At 43.6% G+C, this 19,179-nt stretch overlaps 1 protein-coding gene across 5 annotated transcripts in view; it reads left to right on the plus strand.

Moving 5' to 3' along the window:
- Nucleotides 1-12,864, plus strand: part of PLS1 (plastin 1) — a 164,627-nt gene extending 151,763 nt beyond the window's left edge. For all 5 annotated transcript variants that reach the window (XM_029617061.1, XM_029617059.1, XM_029617060.1 and 2 more), the window contains one exon: nucleotides 11,167-12,864. In XM_029617061.1, coding sequence (XP_029472921.1) covers nucleotides 11,167-11,302 — 136 coding nt within the window. In that variant the 3' untranslated portion in view covers nucleotides 11,303-12,864. The remainder of the gene's footprint in view (nucleotides 1-11,166) is intronic.
- The last annotated feature ends 6,315 nt before the right edge of the window (nucleotides 12,865-19,179 follow it).

Here is a 19,179-nt window from a genome sequence, read left to right on the forward strand (position 1 = left end):
TGTTTTATGAACTGTATGGCGGGTGCTGCTTATAAAGTACCCACCTACTTCTGCCCTGAAAGTGCACGCGTACGCTGTGGCAAACGCGTGCATTTCCAAGGCCAGAAAAACGCTTCCGTGTTCTACCTATTTTATACATGTATGTGCACGTGTTTTGGGTGCATAAAAATGTATAATGTTTGCCTAATAACCCTGATTTAAACACAGAGGCCGGTATTTTGTGAAACATGCACGGGTGCTGTTTTAAAAATACTTACGTGTGCGCGTGCTCGGACTGCGCCAATTTGCCAGTACCTCCACCGGTTCGCCCAGGCCCTCTAGCACCTCACCCTGTACCCACACCAGTTTGCCCAGACCCACCACCTAAAAACTGCAGACAAAAGGCAAGTCCGGTTTTATGAGCAGGTTTGTCGAAGTTCAGTAATGCAGACACACGTTCCATCTACAAAGTAGCAGCTTGTGTGCGTACATCTGAACCCGTCTCCAGAATGCCCCCTTTCTCATCTCAGTAAAACGTTACATGGTCCTACTGTAAGCCCGTGCGTGCTGTTGAGGTTTATAAATTAGCCCATATGCACACACATGCTACTTTTGCGCATAAATGCCATGTTGACACGTGAAGCCCTTATGAAAATTCACTCCGTTTTGTAGACCCACAACGAGTTTGGGAAGCCCTCTGCGAAGACCCTTCCGTCTCTGGCCCATTTCAGAGCAAGGCTGGTCACTTTCCTTTTCCCTGTGGAAATGCCTTTCATGTTGCACTGTATTTTGCTGTAGCACTGCGCATGTTGTCTTGCACATTTTCTGCTCTTTTGTTTTAGTTTTTCCGCGCACGTCGGTGCTCTTCTCATTGGTTTATTTATTTTATTTATTTAAAACTTCTTATTAATCGCACAATCCAATGATCTAGGCGATTTTCAAGCAGGAACATTCATCAAATGTTAATAGAATCAAAACAATAATAAACTCAGAAAAATATATGGGCCGATTTTTCAAAGCCCTACGCGCGCCGGGCCCGTTTTCAAAAGGCCTGGCGGCGTGCGTATATCCCGGCGGTCCGGGCAGCGTGGCCGAGGACCGCTGTGACGGGGATTGCGCGCCGGCGCGCGCAAGTTACTCTGGCAGGCGTAACTTCCAAAATAAAGGTATGGGGGGGGGGGGTTTCTTTAGGGCTGGGAGGCGGGACAGGGAGGGGGGGAGGAAAGTTCCCTCCAAGGCTGCTCCGAAATCGGAAGGAATGGGGAAAGCCAGCGGGGCTCCCCAAGGACTCGGGGCGCGCAATTTGCATTAGTGTGCACCCCCTTGCAAGCGCCGACCCCTGATTTTATAACATGCGCGCATGTTATAAAATCGAGCGTACATTTGTGCATTCCAGGTTGCGCGCCCAAATGTACGCCCGTGCGTATGTTTAAATCTGCCCCATAATGTATTTAAAACAATATTAGGTGAATTTTAAAAGCCCTGTGCACACCAAAGTGGGAAGATACATGCAGAAGTCGAGCAGGCGAGAGCTGCGCGGATTTTAAAAGATGCCTATATATGTGCATATCTCCCGGTGTGCGCAGAAAAATTGTTTTGAAAAAAGGTGCGGCGCATGGGCGTGGTCTGGGCAGGGCATGAGTGCTCCCGGATTTATGAATGAAATCAGCGCGTAAATGCTTATGCGCACAAGCGCACGCCAGGGTCCCCTACCACATAACTTTACTTCTGTTGTGGACGGCGTGTAATTAAATAAATCTAGGTTAGTCAGTAGGGATGTGCATTCGTGCATTCATTCATTAGATTTGTTTCACCGTGTTTTGTGGCAAAGCGCATATCTAACAAATGGACAGTCAAAACAAATGGTGTGCATGCATGTGGGCGCCAATAGATGTAAGCGCACACCATTTGTTTTGTGTGCCTAGTGACCATTCATTAGATAAGTGCTTAGCGGTGAAATGGATGAATCGAATGGATGCATGAATGCACAGCCAGACTAGTCAGCAGAGTTTTCAAGGCTTGTGCCAACAGGGTAAAAGTGAGGCTATTTAACTAGGGAGGTTAGGAGTGCCTATTCTTTACCTGGGTGAACTGGGAATGAAATGGGGAAATATTAATTGCATCAACTCTCCTGTCTACTAAAATCTCCCTACTTACATGGTAGAGGTGGCATTTACATGCACATGCGTGCATCATATAAAATTGTGTGCACATGTACGCATATACAGTCTGTTTTATACCATGCATGCATATACACGTGTATGTTATAAAATGGCCGCATCACTGGGTGTGAGCCGACATACACACAAACATGTGTATCCGCATGCCAGTATCAAAGTTATCCTCAAAGTGTCCCCATAATGCTACAATATCATAAACTAAGAAACCAAAACATAAAATAATAAATAAACCATACTATACAACATATGATAAATACAAAAAAAATGTCATAAGAACATAAAAGGTGAATTTTAAAAACCCTGTATGTGTCAAAGTCGGGAGATATGTGCAGAAGTCAGGCCGGCACATGCTGTGCAGAATTAAAAAGGCACCCGCATACGTGCATATCTCCTGGTATGCGCAAAAACATTTTGGCGTAGATTTTATAAAAAAGCGCGTGCGTACTTTTGTTCGTGCAGCAGGCGCAAACAAAAGTACGCCTGATTTCAATAGATACGCGCGTAGCCGTTAAAATCTGGGGTTGGCGCGCGCAAGGCTGCCCAAAATCGGCAGCCTGCGCGCGCCGAGCCGAGCCGCACAGTCTACCTCCGTTTCCTCCGAGGCCGCTCGGAAATCGGAACGGCCTCGGAGGGAACTTTCCTTCCCCCCCCCCCGGCCCTATCTAAACCCCCCCATCTTTGTTGCACAAGTTACGCCTGCCCGAGGCAGACGTAACTTGCGAGCGCCGGGCCGACCACCGGCGTGTCATGGTCCGGTCCTGGGGCTGGACCGGAGGCCGCGGCCACGCCCCGGAATGCCCCCGATGACATGCCCTGATGACGCGCCGGGCCGCGACATGCCCCCCCCCGACATGACCCCGACATGCCCCCCCAGGAAAGCCCCGCGTGTCCCGGGGCTTTGCATGCGACAGGAACCTATGCAAGATAGGCTTGCTGCGCGCAGGGGGGGGGGTTTGGGGTAGGTTTTCGGGGGTTACGTGTGTAACCTACGCACGTAACCCTTTGAAAATCTACCCCTCTATTTTTAAAAAGGGGAAGGGCATGGGCATTCCTGGATTTATGAATGAAACCAGCACATAAATGCTTACGTGCACAAGCATACACCAGGATAACTTTACTTCATTATGGTTGGCGTGTAAGTAATAAAATAAAAAAATCTAGGCTAGTCAGTGTAGTTTTAAGAGTTGTTGAAAGGATAAAAATGAGGCTAACTAAGGGGGTTAAGAAGTCCTATCCTTTACCTGGGCAAACTGGGAACAAACTGGGAGAAACTGGTAATTGCATTGGTGTCCGTGTCCCCCCCACCTATGCAGTAAAGGCAGCTGTGCGCACATGTACAAGTGTACAGCCTATTTTATACCATGAGCACATATACGTGTGTGTCTTGGAAAATGGCTAGTTCTCTGGGCAGAAGCCAGCATACGTGCATACATGTGCACCCGCACGCTGGTATCAAAGTTATCCTCCCTGAATATAAGACTTTCCATACTGGGTCAGACAAAGGGTCCATTAAGCCCAGCATCCTGTTTCCAAAAGTTCCCAATCAAGGTCATAAGACCTGGCAGGATCCAAAGGGATTCCATGCTGCTTATCCCAGGGATAAGAAATGGTTTCTGCAACTCCACTTTAATAATGCTTTATGGACTTTTCCTCCAGGAATTTGTCCAAACCGTTTTTAAATGCAGCTACACTGATAACTTTCATTACATCCTCTGGCAACGAATTCCAAGAGTTTATTTATGCGTTGAGTAAAAAAATATTTTCTCTTATTAGTTTTAAATGTATTATCTAGTAACTTCATTGTGTGCACCCTAGTCTTTGTACTTTTTGAAAGAGTAAACAACTGATTAACAACTTGTTCCATTCCACTCATTATTTTATTGACCTCTATCATATCCCCCCTCAGCCATCTCTTCTCCAAACTGAAGAGCCCTACCTCTTCAGCCTTTCCTCAAAGGGGAATCATTCCATCCCCTTTATCATTTTGGTTGCCCTTCTCTGTACCTTTTCTAATTCTGCTATATCTTTTTTGAGATGTGGTGACCAGAACTGCACACAATACTCAAGATGAAATAACACCATGGAGTGATACAGAGGCATTATGATATTCTGTTTTATTCTCCATTCCTTTCCTAATAATCCCTAGCATTCTAGTTGCTTTCTTGGCTGTTGCAGCACACTGAGCTGAAGATTTCAACATATTATCTGTTGCGCCGGAGGTGGACCCTTGGGCCGAGGTGGGGTTGACGCTACCCGTAGGAGGGATCCTACGGGTCCCCACCGTCAACAGGTGGAGTGGGCTGATGGATGGAGGACGGCTGGCGCTTCACCAATACCAGCTCTCACTCCCCGCAGGTTGAGCCTTTGAGTACTGGGGCCGGCTGGGCTTAGGTGGGCCTCCGTATGTCATCGTGGAAAGGAAGAGAGGTCAGCCCAGAGGCAGCAACAGGGAAATGGAGAAGTCTATATTGGACAAGGCGAAGTCACGGAGACTCGGGCACCAATAGACCCAAAGTCAGACAGGGGGCGCCTGAGCAAGAAGAGGCCGAAGCCTGAATAGGCCAAGTCCAGGACATAGACTGAAGAGGCGTCGTAGAGCAAGCTGGAGTCAGGACCGGCGGCAATCAAGGAGCGGTGGGAAGGCAAGGCTGAGGTCTGGGTGAGGAGTCAATCGCGTAGTCAGGCAATGCAGAGGTCCGGGCTTGGAGAGAGTCAATAGCGTAGTCAGCAATGCAGAGGTCGTGTCCGAGAAGGCAATTCGAAGAAGGGCTGGAAATCAGGTACGCAGGAATGAAGGAGAACAGGAACTGGAACTAGCAGGGATCAGGAACTCAGGAGAATCACCAGGAGGCAACTAGAACACGACCAGTGTGGAGACCTGTTGCAAAGGCACTCACTGCAAGCTGAGTCCAGCCTTAATATCTCGGCTTCGGCAACGTCATCATCCGGGGCCGCAGCCAGGTTCCTGCCGCCGGCCCTTCAGAAGTGACACTGATGCGCGCATGCACCTAGGGAGGGGCACAGTGCTAGACGGTGGCGTCTTTCTGCGGGCCAAGTGGAGAGGCCGATGCCGAGCACAGAGGTCTGTAGCTGAAGCTGAGGCACCGGGGGGAGGCCCGAGGACGGAGCCGGCGGCGCACCGCCGCCAGAGATGAGGAACTAGGCCCTGGATTCGCCAGAGAGAGGTGTGAGGGGGCCGAGCCGCGGGGCTGCCGCGGCTGGCACACGCAACAGTATCAACATTGAGGCCTAGATCTTTTTCCTAAATGGTGACTCCTAATGTTGAACCTTGCATTATGTAGCTATAATTTGGGTTACTCTTCCCTAAATGCATCACTGTGCAATTGTCCACATTAAATTTCATTTTCCATTTGCATACCCAGTCTCCCAGTTTTGCAATGTCCTCTTGCAATTTCTCACAATCGTCTTGTGATTTACAACTTTGATCACCTCATTTATTATTCCCATTTCCAGCTCATTTATAAATATGTTAAAAAGCAGTGGTCCCAGAACAGATCCCTGGAACACTCCACTATTCACCTTTCTCCAATGAGAAAATTTACCATTTAGCTCTACTCTCTGTTTTCTTTTAATCAGTTGGCAATCCACAATAGGATACTGCCTCTTATCCCATGACATTTTAACTTCCTAAGAAGTATCTCAAAAGAGATTTTGTCAAATGCGTTCTGGAAATCCAGTTACATTATATCAACTGGCTCATCTTTATCCACGTTTATTTACGCCCTCAAAAAAATGTAACAAATTCGTGAGGCAAGACTTCCCTTGGCTAAATCCATGTTGGCTTTGTCCCATTAAAATATGCCTATCTATACATACAGCAATATTGCTATTTATCAGGCCAATACAGAACGGTGTGCTCGGCCGAGCGCACCGTTAGCCCCCGTCTGGACGCATGTTTTCGATGCGCTATTATTACCCCTTATACAGTAAGGGGTAATAGCGCGTTGACCCCCCAAAAACTAATTTCGCCCGCAACATGCAAATGTTGATGAGCCTATTAGTTATTCCTGCGCCATACAGAAAGCAAAATGTGCAGCCAAGCCGCACATTTTACTCTCAGAAATTAATGCCTGCGCAAAGGCAGGAGTTAATTTCGGCCGGCACCGGGAAAGTGTACAGAAAAGCAGAAAAACTGCTTTTCTGTACACCTTCCGACTTAATATCATAGCGATATTGTCAGAGGCCCCAAAAAAAAAAAAATCAGCCCGCGGCTCGCAGGTTGGAAGACGGACGCTCAATTTTGCCGGAGTGCATTTTCCAAACCCATGGCTGTCAGCGGGTTCGACAACTGACGCCGGTAAAATTAAGCGTTGGCTGTCAAGCCCACTGACAGCCACCGCTTCTGCCAATAATTCTGCCAATACCATGGGCCCTAATTTAAATACAAAATCGCACACGCATCGGGAGAGCGGGCGCTCGCCTTGGAGAGCTGGCTCTCCCGCACATTTTACTGTATCGGCCATTATGATAGTTTCTACCATTTTGCCTGGCACAGGTCAGACTTTCTGATCTGTAGTTTCCTGGATCACCCCTTGATCCCTTTTTAAAAATTGGTGTTACATTGGCAACCCCCTAGTCTTCAGGTACCACAGACAATGTTTATGATAGATTAAAAATTTCCAATAGCAGGTCCGCAATTTCATTTCTCAGTTCTTTCAGCACTCTGGGATGTATACCATCTGGTCCAGGTGATTTGCTACTATTTAGTTTGTCAATTTGCCATAGAACATCTTCCAGGTTCACTGAGATTTATTTATTTATTTATTTATTTATTTTTAATTTTTATATACCGAAGTTCTTGTAGGGACTACAAATCACTCCGGTTTACATAAAACGAAGAACTGCTCAACAGAGAGCGGAGCTTTACATGGAACCGTAGAACATATGGAACAGTATAACTGGTTGACAATTTAACATAATACTAAATAAAGTAATAATAGTTTAACTGGAAATAAATAAAGAAATATAATATTTTATATATAAGAAGTATAACTATTTAACGTAGCAATAAATATAAAAATAAGCAATGCCAAATAAATATATGAAATAAAGTGAATTTTTGAGCTCCAAGATAATTGTCCAGTTGCAGATTCTTAAAAGTAGTATTTGATACTAGAGATGTGAATCGTGTCCTCGATCGTCTTAACGATCGATTTCGGCTGGGAGGGGGAGGGAATCGTATCGTCGCCGTTTGGGTGTTTAGAGTATCGTTAAAATCGTTAAAATCGTGAACCGGCACTCTAAAACCCCCTAAAACCCACCCCCAACCCTTTAAATTAAATCCCCCACCCTCCCCAAATGCCTTAAATTACCTGGGGGTCCAGCGGCACACTAAAACCCCCTAAAACCCACCCCCGGCACACTAAAACCCACCCCGACCCTTTAAATTAAATCCCCCACCCCAAATGCCTTAAATTACCTGGGGGTCCGTAGCGGCGGTCCGTAGCTTAAATTACCCCCGGGTCCGTAGCTAAATCGGGGGAAGGGGGAGAGCAGGAAATCCGGCACACTAAATCGTGGTGTCTTCAGCCGGCGCCATTTTGCAAAATGGCCGCCGCAAAATGGCGGCGGCCATAGACCAATACGATTCGACGCAGGAGGTCGTTCCGGACCCCCGCTGGACTTTTGGCAAGTCTTGTGGGGGTCAGGAGGCCCCCCCCAAGCTGGCCAAAAGTTCCTGGGGGTCCAGCGGGGGCCCTGGAGCGATCTCCTGCCGCGAATCGTTTCCGTACGGAAAATGGCGCCGGCAGGAGATTGACTGCAGGAGGTCATTCAGCGAAATGGCGAGGGTTAGTGTGCCGGTTTTCCTGCCCTCCCCCTTCCCCCTTCCCCCGATTTACGATTTTTTGACGATAAATCAGGGGAATTGGTATTGTATCGTGGCCCTAACGATTTTTGACGATTTAAAATATATCGGACGATATTTTAAATCGTCAAAAAACGATTCACATCCCTATTTGATACTACTTTTTTTTTTTGTTTCCTTTCCTCTGAATCATCGCCTTTGAATATAATTACTGGTATGGATTTCTCTCTTAAATCTTCCTTAGTGAATACCAAAGCAAAGAATTCATTTAGTCCCTCTACTATGGCTTTGTCATACTAAAGTGCCCCTTATACCCCCTTGATCATCTAATGGTCCAACTGACTCCCTCACAGGCTTTTTACCTTGAATATATGTTTTTATTAGGAATTTTTCCATGGCGAGCTTCTTTTCAAATTCTCTCTTTGCCTTCCTTACCAATGCTTTGCATCTGACTTGCCAGTGCTTATACTGTTTTCTGTTTTTGTCTTTCGGATCCCTTTTTCATTTCTTGAAAGATGTTCTTTTAGATATTATAGCCTCTCTCACCTCTCCTTTCAACCATGCTAATAGTTGTCTAGACTTTCCACCTTTTCTAATGGGTGGAATACATCCAAGACGGTATTTTTAAATAACGTCATGCCTGATCTAAACACTTAACCATTGCAGTTGCTCCTTTCAGTTTTTGCCTAACCATTTTCCTAATTTTAGCATAGTCACTTTTTTGAAAGTTAAATACTGTTGTAGTAGATTTTTTTTCTGCTCCCTCTAGTTATTAAGTCAAATTTGATAATATTGTGATCACTGTTGCCAAGTGGCTCCAACACTGTTACCTCTCGCACCAAATCCTGTGTTCCACTAAGGACCAGGTCTAAAATAGTTTCCCCTCTTGTTGGTTCTTGTACCGGCTGCTCCATGAAGCAGTCATTTATTTCATCTAGGAACTTTCCCTGTCTAGAATGTCCTGATGAGCCATTGACTCAAGTGAAAGATCAGAGTGGATTTCAGTGTAAATATTGTAGAAGCGTTAATGTGCTATGCTTGCCAGATAACTAGCTACGCCTGGTATCTCTCTAAGAGAAAGAAACATATTGGGGAGGTCCTGCACTCTTACTGTCATGAAGGAATAGTGTATAGAGTTGAAAGTAGGTTCTTGAGGGCCATTTGTTAAGCTTTTTTTTCTTTTTGCAAGGATTTGGGAGGAATTTCCCCCTGAATGTGACAATGCTTTGGTCACCTGACAGCTGTGTATCACGATTGTGAATCTGCACTGTATCAGCAGTAAAGGAGTACATATATCATGTGTGGGATGAAATCATTACCAACCTTCCAGGCCAGGCAAAAGGCTTAAATAGCAGTGTTAGGACTGCTTGGGTAACCATCTACATGACAGGTCCCTGGAGACATCAGAGGTTAAACAGGATACCACAGAACCTCCCTAGAAACCAGGCAACAACCAATAGGAAAGTAGGCTTCTTCTACAGGCAGCCAGTCAGAGGGCCTGTGGTGTACATGGGCTAGAATGGAACTGTATGAACACAAACGTTCGGTCAAGGAAGTTCTTATTAAATGAGTAGTGTGACAGATGTTGAAGACATATATGTGGAACAACCCACTCTAGTCAGCACTGTCATATTGGTGCGTGAGGTTAGACTGCAAAGTGTAATATATATACCACCTTTGCAAACTCCATTTTGGGGAGGCAGGGGAGAGGGAGAGAGCGAAAGAAGGTCCCCTGTCATTGTTGGAGATCAAGCCTCTCCCTATGTTCAAACTCCATGTCCTGGCCCAGATGCCAGACAATATAAATAAATAATCAATTAATTAAAAAAAAACCCCAACAAATAAATAAATATGAGGATGGAGCTGAAGCTAGATTTCTCCAGTGACAGCACCAAAAATGTGGCTCACTGCGTTAGGAATATTCAGTGCCATGATTACTCATCTAGTGTGTGGCTTCTGTGAAGGATGGAAAAGAGCTGGCAATTTGGATTGATTGTATCTGAACAACAGAGGTCCATACAAGTGTTTACCTAGAAAATGATGTTAATGAAACAAACTTGAAATAACACGAGTCCACGGATATATGTTAGATAAGGTGATTACTTTATTGGTTTCAACCTGCAGTCATGTGCTTTAAATTCAGAGTGCATCTTTGCATTAACATTTTACAATGGATGATAGACATAAGCAGATATGCATAGGTTGACAACATAGGTGTTATCATTCAGCCAAAATGATAATGCATTGCAAGTGATAATGCATTGCAAGTCATCCCAAAAATATAGAAACACATCAACAAAGCAAAGTGTATATTTAGTGGATATTACTTATTTTTGTATTAAATGATGCATTTAAGGTTGTTCAGCACATAGAAACTTTAGGATATACTGTAATACAAGAAACCTTGAATGAAATAAATAGTACAAAATAAAGAGTATTTGATTTGTCTATAAAGTGCTAACTATTTTAGAAACTAAAACTTAGAAATTGAATGTCCTACTACCACAATATTGTATTAGGACAATACAAACCTGTTTCATTATTGATAATTTATGGTCAGATGTTCCAGACATTTCTCCCATAGACCCAAAATGGGAAAAGCCTTTAATGTACATCCAGTATCCAGGCAGCTAGTACGTTCTGTCTCAGGGCTTAATTTACTAAGGCTTTTCTCTCGTTATGTGTGCATAGGGGGGAAAGAAAAAAAAAAGCTTTGTAATTCAGCACTGTATGTGGTTTGACCTGCTTCCAGAACTGAAGTTATGAGAAGTGGATATCCAACCATTAAAATGAAATAAAAATACGTGCAGAGAGGTTTTAGCAGACCCACAGGGGGGGGGGGGGGGGTTTTCCCCTCCAAGCAAGGGGCTGGGGACGAGGGGTGGGTCGCCTCTTCGGTTCTGACAGCGCTTTCTCACAACCGCCGCCGAGGCCGAGTGGCAGTGTCCGAGATCCTGGTTTTTTTTTCAGTGCTCCGAATGCCCTCCCCCCCCGGGGCTGTCTCTGCACGTTTAAGGGGATGGGAATGTGGGGATGCTGCTGCTTCCGAGGCAGAGCGATGCCTGCGTGAAAAAAACGCTGCCAGGAAACGGAGTAAGAGGTGGCCCTCCTCTGCTTAATGGGGGAATCCGGGCGGGCGGTGATAAATAATTGTTATCTTTTCTCATTTTTTCCCCCCAGGTATGCCATTTCAATTGCTCGAAAGATTGGTGCCCAAATATATGCCTTACCTGATGATCTGGTGGACGTAGAGCCAAAGATGGTTATGACAGTATTTGCATGCCTGATGGGAAAGGGCCTGAACAAATCGATGTAATGAAGATATGTAAAGTCATTGTTTTCTGCCATGTTAAAGCTGCAGTACTAGCAAAAAAATTCTTCTATACGGTTCAGTTGGCAGTTACAACAAAACTAATGGTCAGATGTACTAAAAGATTTTTCCATTTTCTATCTCTGGGAAATATGCATATTACATCTGGGTCTAAATGACTAAGATTCTCCTTTTTTTTTGTTTGGATTTATATTTAATTCCTGAGGCAATATTAGCATTTAAAGGTTTTGAGAGCTCCTACTTAGATACTCAGACCATTATGCTGTGGCCATCCTTGTATCCGAATTCTCTGCAGTATCCCACAAGTGAGGACAGTTATGGAGAGCTGACGGGTGGAACCGCTTGAGCTGGAGAAGCAGGGGGTATAGCTGTAGTTCAAAGTGAATATCCTGGGTTCCAAAAATATATGACAATCTAAGACACGAAATATATTAGGACAAACGGAAAAGGAGGACCTTCTAATATGACCTGAAAAAGAACTCAATAGAGCCACAAAATGCTCTGAAGTGCCCGTATCAGACTGGAAAAACTCTGGCCTGATTGACACCTCCATCTGGCCCGTGTTAGCAAGAATATATCTCTTATGGATGGACAGGTGGGCTGGAAGGGCAGGGCCGGTGGAACCACTAGGCCTGGGCTTAGGGCGCCGACCGTTAAGGGGGCATCATGACTGAGGGAGGGGGGGCGGGTGGGCGCAAAGCAGAAGATGCCCGGGGCACCTAATCCCCTTGCACCGGCCCCGTGAAGAGGATGCTGCTCTTGGATCTGCAGGAGACTCCCGGCGTGTCGCTCTCTCTTTGATGGAATATTCCCCCCCCCCCATCCCCTTCCGATCCTCAGACCCTTGGACCCTCATTGGCCCCACTCTCATCAGAGCCGGGCCCTCCCAGCACAGCGATTTAGCCCAAACGTTTGACCACACCTGATCTAGGTAGCGTGGCTGCTGCTGCTGCTTCTGCACACACTGAATGTCTTAAAGTTTACAGAGTTCTGATGCTTAGTGAATATAGAACTAGAGATTGTTTAGTAATGGCTGAAGAACCATTACGTTGTAATATCTTGATTCTGCTAGTTAATGCTTTTCCTCCAACCATTTCAGACTACATGAACTATTCAAGGGCTTATACATAGACTAGTTTATTCATTATTATAACATCCGCACTTTTAAAATCTAACTAAAAAAGTGGACCACTGAATGGTCCAGCTGTTGAAATGCAGAGCTAAACACTCTAACAGAAAATATTGCTTAAAAAAAAAAAAAAAACACGTACCACCATACATTTTCCTCCAAACTCTTCCTTGGCACTTTTGTGAACCATTAATTCCTGAGCTTTTCTCAGTAGGGTCAGAGCCCAGTGGACAGTGGGTAAAAACAGATTTTCTCCAAAGAATTACAAAGGTAAAAAGCTTGGCATTGTTTCCATCAATGATATTCTACAATTTTGGTTAAGGAGTTCACTCTGAATCCTGGATCTTTTTTTATGAACCGAACTGTAGCTTTCCTGTTCTGTTTTTTAAGTAAAAAAAAAAAAAATATGTGAAACATTCTGAATATAAGTTATTTCAGGGCTTGCAGTAAAAGTTAGGTTTTTTTTTTTTTGTTTAATATTTACAGGTATTGCAAAATTATATGAAAATCCTGATGCGGTTTTTGTTCTACAAATCATGCATTCTTACTTTAGTTAATAAAACAGCATAGAACTGTCTTGAGACCTAAATTCCAAAGTATCATTTAAAGTATTAAATCCTGTACGTGGGAAGAAATGTTTTAAACTAAGATTGTGCTAATTCCTGAGCTCTACTAAATGAAATAAAAAAAAAAATGTTGCTAAAAGATGATGTAGACGTAGCTTGAGAACCTACCTATCCAGGACATTAGTGTGGTTTTAAATATGAAACTAATAAAGTGCAAACATGAATTTCAAACCCATTGCTCTTTTTTATGCTGACAAAGGGGGATTCGGGTGTTAGTCCCTGTGGGAAAGGGAGGCGTCAGCTTTGGGTACACACTTTTCACTTTTGCTGGATATACACCTTCTGATACCGGACGTGCAATGCATTGCTTTGGCATCAAACTAATATTGTAATATATGTACTGCATAAGCACATGAATACATTTTCTTTGCACCATAAAGTGGGTCTGTATGTTTGCAGCTTATGTTTCCATGATAGAAATGGCATAAGAGAATATAGATAACACCACACGTATCACCGAAAAACAACCATCTCTATTATAAATATATATATGCAATGCAGGACAAGAGAACGGTATAACCTGCCCTCCTCTTTTTAATGCTTTTGCCCTCATGGGTTATTCTGCTGCTGTTTGTTTTCTGAGGAGTGTAGTTTTGTTTTTTTTAGTTTGTTTTCCTTTATTTTTTAAGTCATTTGTCATTGATGATTATGTATCTTTTATTGTAGTCTGTTATGGACAGGATATTGGTAGGGACCTTCAATTTCCAGTTTTATTTTATTTTTCCTGGGAATTTCAATGTGCCAACAAAAGAAATCAGTGGGAAACTGAGTTTGATTTAAGAAACAGGAGAAAAATGAGTGGGAAAAGGCATTGAAATTTCCAGCAAAATTAAAATAAAAACTGAAAACGAAGGCCCTTTTTACCATCCCGAGACCTCTGGGAATGCCAGGTTAAATGAGGGCAATACAGTGTTTTCTGCACTAACACAACCCTCCTCTGAAAGGATCCTATATAAATGATGCATTATTAGTTGTAAAAAAAAAAAGCCCATCCAACAAGGGGGAAATGCTGTGAAGTGTAGGAAGTACGTAATTGAGATGTGTGGTGGTTGAGATTGGACGCTGAGCTTGGGTGTACTGTGTGGTAGAGAGTGGATTAGCTATTCAGAGAGAGAAAAGGGTGGAGCCAGAGAGGAGAGCCAGAGAGGGGCAGAGCTTAATTTGCATATGTGGTAGCAGAGAGTGGATTGGACAATACAGAGAAAGAGGGGTGGAGCAGGAGAGTACAGGGGAAAAAGAGGGTCAGGGCTCAATTTGCATATGTGGTAGAGAGTGGATTGGACAATACAGAGAAAGAGGGGTGGAGCTGGAGAGTACAGGGGAAAAAAAGGGGCAGGGCTCAATTTGCATATGTGGTAGCAGAGAGTGGATTGGACAATACAGAGAAAGAGGGGTGGAGCTGGAGAGTACAGGGGAAAAAGAGGGTCAGGGCTCAATTTGCATATGTGGTAGCAGAGAGTGGATTGGACAATACAGAGAAAGAGGGGTGGAGCTGGAGAGTACAGGGGAAAAAGAGGGTCAAGGCTCAATTGCATATGTGGTACCAGAGAGTGGATTGGACAATACAGAGAAAGAGGGGTGGAGCTGGAGAGCACAGGGAAAAAGAGAGGCAGGGCTCAATTTGCATACTGGCTGTGCAGGTGTAGGGCAGCTTTCCTCTTTATTAGATAAATTCTGCTTTAGGATGGCTCAGTGGCAGTGTTGTACATTCTCATGCAGAGGGACCTGGTTTCAATTTTCAGTTCAGATCCTCTGCAAGTGGAAGCTCAGGGGGTGCCAGATCTCAGCCCTGGGCTGGGATTGAACTGAAAGCCCAAAAGAGCAGGAGGAAATTGCTGGGTCAAAAAAAAAAGGTTCTGTTTTTAATGGACTCTTGGCCTGATTTTTAGTTCATTAAGGAAAAATCCTCTCCGTGCTTAAATGTGACTGTCCACATAAATTCAGAAAGGAAGGAGATCCGATGTCTCCTTAGTTCTGTCGGTGTTGTCATTGCCTCCAGTCTGAAGGATATCGCTGCCTTTCAGTGATGGTTACAAGGAAATAAAACTGAGAAGAAATTGGTGAGGCCAAGTTCCTTTGCACAAGAACCACTGGAGCGATGCTTAAAGCAGCAGAACGTATTGGACCTTCTTCTCAGACATGTTCCTTCCCTTCAGTGCCTTAGATAAAATCATTTGAAAGCAATGCATGTCATGATATCTCTGTTTGTACCAGTCTAAAGGACAGCAACAATACAGGTATAAGACCAGGATATATGACTGCTGAAAAAATTATTTAGGCAAATACATTTGTACTTGGGTTGGATGGGGCTGCCTAATTGTCCCATCCTGTAAACAGTTGACCTGTAACATCCAATAATTGACATTACATTAAGGGACAAGCACTGATTACTAGAGATGTGAATCGGAACTGAAATCCGAACCGATTCTGGTTCCGATTCACATCTCTACTGATTACTGCAACGCCCTGCTATTAGGATTACCATACACAATGCCAAGACCACTCCAAATACTACAAAACACTGCAGCAAGAATTCTGACTGGTAAAAGAAAAAAAGAGACCACATTACAGAAACCCTAGCTGAATTACACTGGTTACCCATTGAGCACAGAATACAGTACAAAGCACTATGCACAAATTAATACATAACGAAAAAGCAGAATGGCTGAACACAGCTCTACGGGTACATGTCCCACATAGAAACCTGAGATCAGCTAACAAAGCACTCCTAACAATTCCTTCAGTCAAAACAGCAAAACTAACACAAGTTAGAGAACGGGTGTTATCACTGGCAGGACCCATACTATGGAACACCATGCCTCTAGAGATCAGATTACAAAGAGACATCAAAACTTTTAAGAAAAGTTTAAAAACCTGGCTCTAAACAAGCTTATCACAAAGAGAATGGAGAATAGGAAACAGAAAGGAGTAGGGAGCGGGCAGTAGAACATCCACGCAGAGCACTTAACCCAATATGTGCGTATTTTTTTTATTTTATCTCGCTGTTAACATAGAGGAAATATACAGCTTATAAACCATACCCGTAATTTAAAATGATACCTGTATAAAAGGACATGATTTATCACTCTCACCAAATAATATTGATCATAAAATTATGTTACTGAATCTTTATGGCACCTACGTAGAATGTATGATCCTATACATTTATTAACCTTAATTTATGTGCCTTCCTGTAAACCGTTGTCATGGTATTTAACTTAACGACGGTATAAAAAAGATTTTAAATAAATACATAAACATGTTTGAAATGACAGAGCTGGTCTTAGCAAAATACTGGTGCCAAGCTGCTAAAGCTGGCTGTGCCGTGATGGCAGCACCGGAGCAGAGTAAGAGCCACTGTGCCAGTACCCATAGCCACCCGTGCCCCTCTCATTCAAACTTTGGGCCTGATTTACTAAGGTTTTTTTTTCCCCCCCCCCATAGACGCGGAATGGGAATAAAAGCCTTAGTAAAGCAGGTCCTTTGCCTTTACTGAAAAGAATATCAGAGAAAGCAAAGTAACACCCTGTACTCCCTGCCCTCTCAATAACCCTCGCCCCCTTCACATATCTTAACACCTCACCACACAGTAGCTCTCCTCACGGAGAATACGAAACTCCACCTTACCCTAGTTTATCCTCCTGAAAACAGTCCAGTCCTCACTCCCAATGATATTATGACATTATTTTTACCAGTCCCTTTAGATATATATGTACATTATCATTATATTATTTAGCAACCCCCATTGGTCAAATTATAAACCTGTTACTGCTGCATGAAGCAAATATATTCTGCTTAGCTGTTTTTGTTAAACCGTTAAACTGTTATTATAGTTACTCTGTAAAAGCTGTTACATGGGTTACACTGAAAGCTATATTGCTGACCCCATGTTGACTGTAAACCGATATGATGTCCAACAACGAATTTCGGTATAGAAAAACCTTAAATAAATAAAGTAACCCATCTTGTGAACGTGTGTGAAACATAGCTACATTCAGGAAGAGATCACCAGCAAATAAAAGGCTCTGTCCAATCTAGGAAAGTCTAAGAGTTAATATGGACACTGTGACAAATATTGACAAATTTCAAAGCTTTTAAAGCAGGTAAAAAGCATTTTACTCACACATAGTAGCTGTCTGAAAATTGCCCTTCCTTAAGGTAGCTAAAAGTGTGCATTTCACAAGGCACAGACAGGGCCACACTGAGAGGGGGCAGGTTCTGATCGAGGGAGGGAAAAAAACCTGTGTAGAGGGCATTTTCTTTTTTATAGAAAGATATGTTTACTACCTTTGTACATCAAGATCATTGTAATGTCCTATATACAGGAATTCCTAAGAAACGTAATCATAAACTCAAGTTTATTCAGAATATAGCAGCCAGCGAGAGAACATTTCTCCAATTCTACAAGAACTTCGCTGATTGCCAGTTATCCTTCAGGTGCAATTGAAACTGGTGATTTTGATTTTTGAGGCTCTTCATGGCTCGGGATTATGTTGTCTGAAGTGTCTACTTGGATTTCAGTGAGGCCTTTTGACATGGTTACGCACAGAAGATTTATAAATAAATTGTGCGCCCTTGGTATGGATCCTGGCGTGACTGACAGGGTTAGAAACTGGCTGAGCAGGAGGCGACAAAGGATAGTGGTAAATGGAGTTATCTCTGAGGAGGGGGGTACTACTAGTGTTGTGCCTCAGGGATCGGTCCTTGGACCAGTTCTTTTCAACATTCTTGTGAGCGACATAACAGAAGGGTTGTCAGGAAAGGTTTGTCTTTTTGCCCATGATACCAAAATCTGTAGCAGGGTGGACAGCCAGGAAGGAGTGGAAAACATGAGGTGGGATCCAGCGAAGCTCGAATGGTCTAAGGTCTGGCAGCTAAAATGTAAGGCTAAAATGTGCAGAATAATGCAGTATTGGAAGTGAAATGCTTAAGCACAAAGGAAGAGCGGGATCTGGGGGTAATTGTATCTGATGATCTTAAGGTGGCCAAACAGGTGGATAAAGCAATAGCAAAAGCAAGAAAGATGCTTGGCTGCATAGGGAGAGGAATGGCCAGCAGAAAAAGGGAAGTGATATTGCCCCTGAATAGGTCCCTGGTGACACCTCGCTTGGAATACTGTGTACAATTCTGGAGACCGCACCTTCAAAAGGATATAAACAGGATGGAGTAGTCCAGAGGGAGGCTACTAAAACGGGCAATGATCAGTGGTCTTCATTCTAAAGCATATGAGGACAGACTTAAAGATCTAAACATGCATACCCTAGGGGAAACGTGAGACAGGAGATATATGATAGAGACATTCAAATATCTCAAAGGTTTCCATGCACAGGAAGTGAGCCTTTTTCAACAAAAAGGAGGCTCAAGAATGTGGACATGCAATGAGCTTGAAAGGGACAAGACTCGGAAGTAATCTTAGGGAATATTTCTTAACAGAGAGGGTGGGTGGATGCCTGGAACGGCCTCCCAGGGGAGGTGGTGGAGACAAAAACAGTGTGTGAATTCAAGAAAGCATGGGATCAATATAGAGGAGCTCTAAGGAAGTGATGAGAATTGTAATACCAAATTAATTGAATGGATGGGCAACATGTTTCTGTTCCTAATGTGCTTAAATGAAGCATTATTAAAACTGTGGCCACTGAGGGAGGTTAGATTGGAAGGAACACATCAACAAACTTTTTTTATTTGCAAGTCCATGTTTGTGCAACTCTTTAACAGATTTTCATCTGATAGATTAATGGTCCCCAACCCTGTCCTGGGGGCCCACCAGCCAGTCGGGTTTTCAGGATATCCACAATGAATATGCATGAGAGAAAATTTGCATGCACTGCCTCCATAACATGCAAATTTTCTCTCATGCATATTCATTGTGGGTATCCTGAAAACCCAACTGGCTGGTGGGCCCCCAGAACAGGGTTGGGGACCACTGTGATAGATGACTTCCTTATCTTCAGGCATATGGTTAAAAAATTGTGGCTCTTCCAAAGGCCTTTCTGGATTTCTCGAGTTTGTTGAAATGCCTATTACTTGGGCCAAATTGGTCCAGTTGATTGGCTCTGTTCTTTATATTACGATTTTTTTTTAATTGTTTATTTATTCATTTTTAGTAC

The sequence above is a fragment of the Rhinatrema bivittatum genome, chromosome 9 (assembly GCF_901001135.1).
Source record: "Rhinatrema bivittatum chromosome 9, aRhiBiv1.1, whole genome shotgun sequence".
NCBI classification, from domain to species: Eukaryota; Metazoa; Chordata; class Amphibia; order Gymnophiona; family Rhinatrematidae; genus Rhinatrema; species Rhinatrema bivittatum.